This window comes from Genypterus blacodes, unplaced genomic scaffold (assembly GCF_046128005.1).
Source record: "Genypterus blacodes isolate CSIRO-AG114 ecotype Tasmania unplaced genomic scaffold, CSIRO-AGI_Gbla_v1 ptg000666l_1, whole genome shotgun sequence".
Classification (NCBI taxonomy): Eukaryota; Metazoa; Chordata; class Actinopteri; order Ophidiiformes; family Ophidiidae; genus Genypterus; species Genypterus blacodes.
The window spans coordinates 60,535-62,500 of NW_027467363.1; the positions used below are offsets into that span (position 1 = coordinate 60,535).

Genomic DNA, 1,966 nt, shown 5'->3' on the forward strand with positions numbered 1-1,966 from the left:
CTCTGCCTCTGCTCCTTCTTCACTGATGTGTTAATGATACATAGTTGAATACAGTTTAAATGTTTGTTACTGTATTGTGTGTAGTGTCACCACCCTTTGACCTTGAAGTGGAAATAAAGTGCTGTCACAAATCCACATGACACACATCATAAAGAAAGTTATCAGAGGAAATGCAGGTTTAATATCTCCGTTACAAACACGCAGCAGCAGCAGCGCGTCTGTATTAACGCCGAAATGACTATTCATTTGGACTTCCCGTCAGGCAGTTTGGAGAACGCCGTGCCAACGTCATCGATACGCGCCGTCGCCGGTCCTGTCAGTGCAGTCGCGTGCGCCTGTGTCTTCTCCTGCTCACTCGCCCCCTCGCGCTCCTCTCGTCATGTCCCGCTGTTTGGCGCTGCTCCGCTTCGCCCTCGGCCCCTCGCGCTTTGCGCCGTGTGCGCGAGGGCTGAGCGGCCGCACTGTCACGCGCTCCCTCAGCGGAGGTAAGCTACATTAGCCTAGCCTAGCTTAGCTTAGCCGGCTAGCTGATGCAACTGCTGTCAAACTCACACTGTTTTCACGCTGAAGGTCGCAGATGAATGGAGCCTGAGCTTCTGTGTCGTTGCGGTAATTCATGGAGAAAGACGCTCACGTTGGCTATATGTGTTCATATTTGACACTCACCGCCACAGCGTCTCTGTTAAAGGAAGAATGTCGATTTAGTATGTAATAGAGTAAACCAGGGTCCTTTAAGTACAGGACGGGGTTTCTGGTTACCAAACTGTTCCATGATGCCGTTATGTTCAAGGACCCCGGATGCAAGACCTGTTATTAAACACAGCGACAATAAACCACAACGAAATAAATAAAAATAGATAAATGAACCATGTTAAAGAAAATAAATGTATTGTTATTGGTGCAGTGATGATTGTGTGTGTGTGTGAGTGTGAGAAATAGACAGGGAGGAGGGGGATTGTAGTGTGTGATGGTGTGTGAGGCCCCGTTAAGTTATAGACTCCAGTAGAGAGTCAGAACAACATGGAGTACAATGTGATTCGTGCAGTTTTCAGTTGTGAGTGATCAGATCCTGGTGTTCCCTCCACCCAGGCCTCTACAGTGGGGGGTCACCGTCGGCCCTGCAGGTGGGCCAGCAGCAGAGGTGGGGCAGCTCCCAGCAGCCGTCCTTCCTCCGCACCTCGCTGGCCCCCTACAGCACCCAGGAGGCCGAGCCGGTCCCCGAGGAGGAGCCCCTGCACTCCATCATCAGCGATACAGAGTCTGTGCAAGGTGAGACCACGAGCGTCCGTGAACACCATGCATCACTGTGAGTCTTCATCTGTCACCATCATCTCAACTCTTCCTCCCTCCTCTGATCCCTCCAGGTAGTTTCTCCAAACACGAGTTTCAGGCTGAGACCAAAAAGCTGCTGGACATCGTCGCCAGGTCGCTGTACTCAGAGAAAGAGGTGAGAGACGCTGAGACACTGAGACTTTGAGACACTGAGACATGTCTCCTGCAGGTCCTCAACACTTAGTAACTGTTAACGACCTGTCCTAGTCATTTCTGATTCTCCGTCTGATCCCTCCAGGTCTTCATCCGGGAGCTGATCTCCAACGGCAGCGACGCTCTGGAGAAGCTGCGGCACAAACTGATGACAGCCGGCGGCGACGCGGCCACCATGGAGATCCACCTGCAGACGGACGCAGCCAAGGGCACCTTCACCATCCAGGTACCGACCTCAGCCACCCCGAGGGCATTTTGGTTCAAACTCCTAAGCTGGTTTGCATCTGTGAGGTAGTTTGCCCCCTGGTGGATGAAAGACGCACTGCGCTCCATGGTGACACTGCTCTGTGGTCTTTCCAGGACACAGGAGTCGGGATGAATCAGGAGGAGTTGGTGGCAAACCTCGGCACGATCGCCCGCTCTGGTTCTAAGGTGATCATTCTGTGTTTCCATCACATATCTGTTATTATCTGCCATTACA

General features: G+C 52.2%; 1 protein-coding gene across 1 annotated transcript in view; it reads left to right on the forward strand.

Moving 5' to 3' along the window:
- The first annotated feature begins 302 nt into the window (after window positions 1–302).
- Window positions 303–1,966, forward strand: part of trap1 (TNF receptor-associated protein 1) — a 6,321-nt gene continuing 4,657 nt past the window's right edge. Inside the window, exons 1-5 of the mRNA XM_076140545.1 lie at window positions 303–485; window positions 1,090–1,269; window positions 1,365–1,447; window positions 1,571–1,711; window positions 1,846–1,917. Coding sequence (XP_075996660.1) covers window positions 380–485; window positions 1,090–1,269; window positions 1,365–1,447; window positions 1,571–1,711; window positions 1,846–1,917 — 582 coding nt within the window. The 5' untranslated portion in view covers window positions 303–379. The remainder of the gene's footprint in view (window positions 486–1,089; window positions 1,270–1,364; window positions 1,448–1,570; window positions 1,712–1,845; window positions 1,918–1,966) is intronic.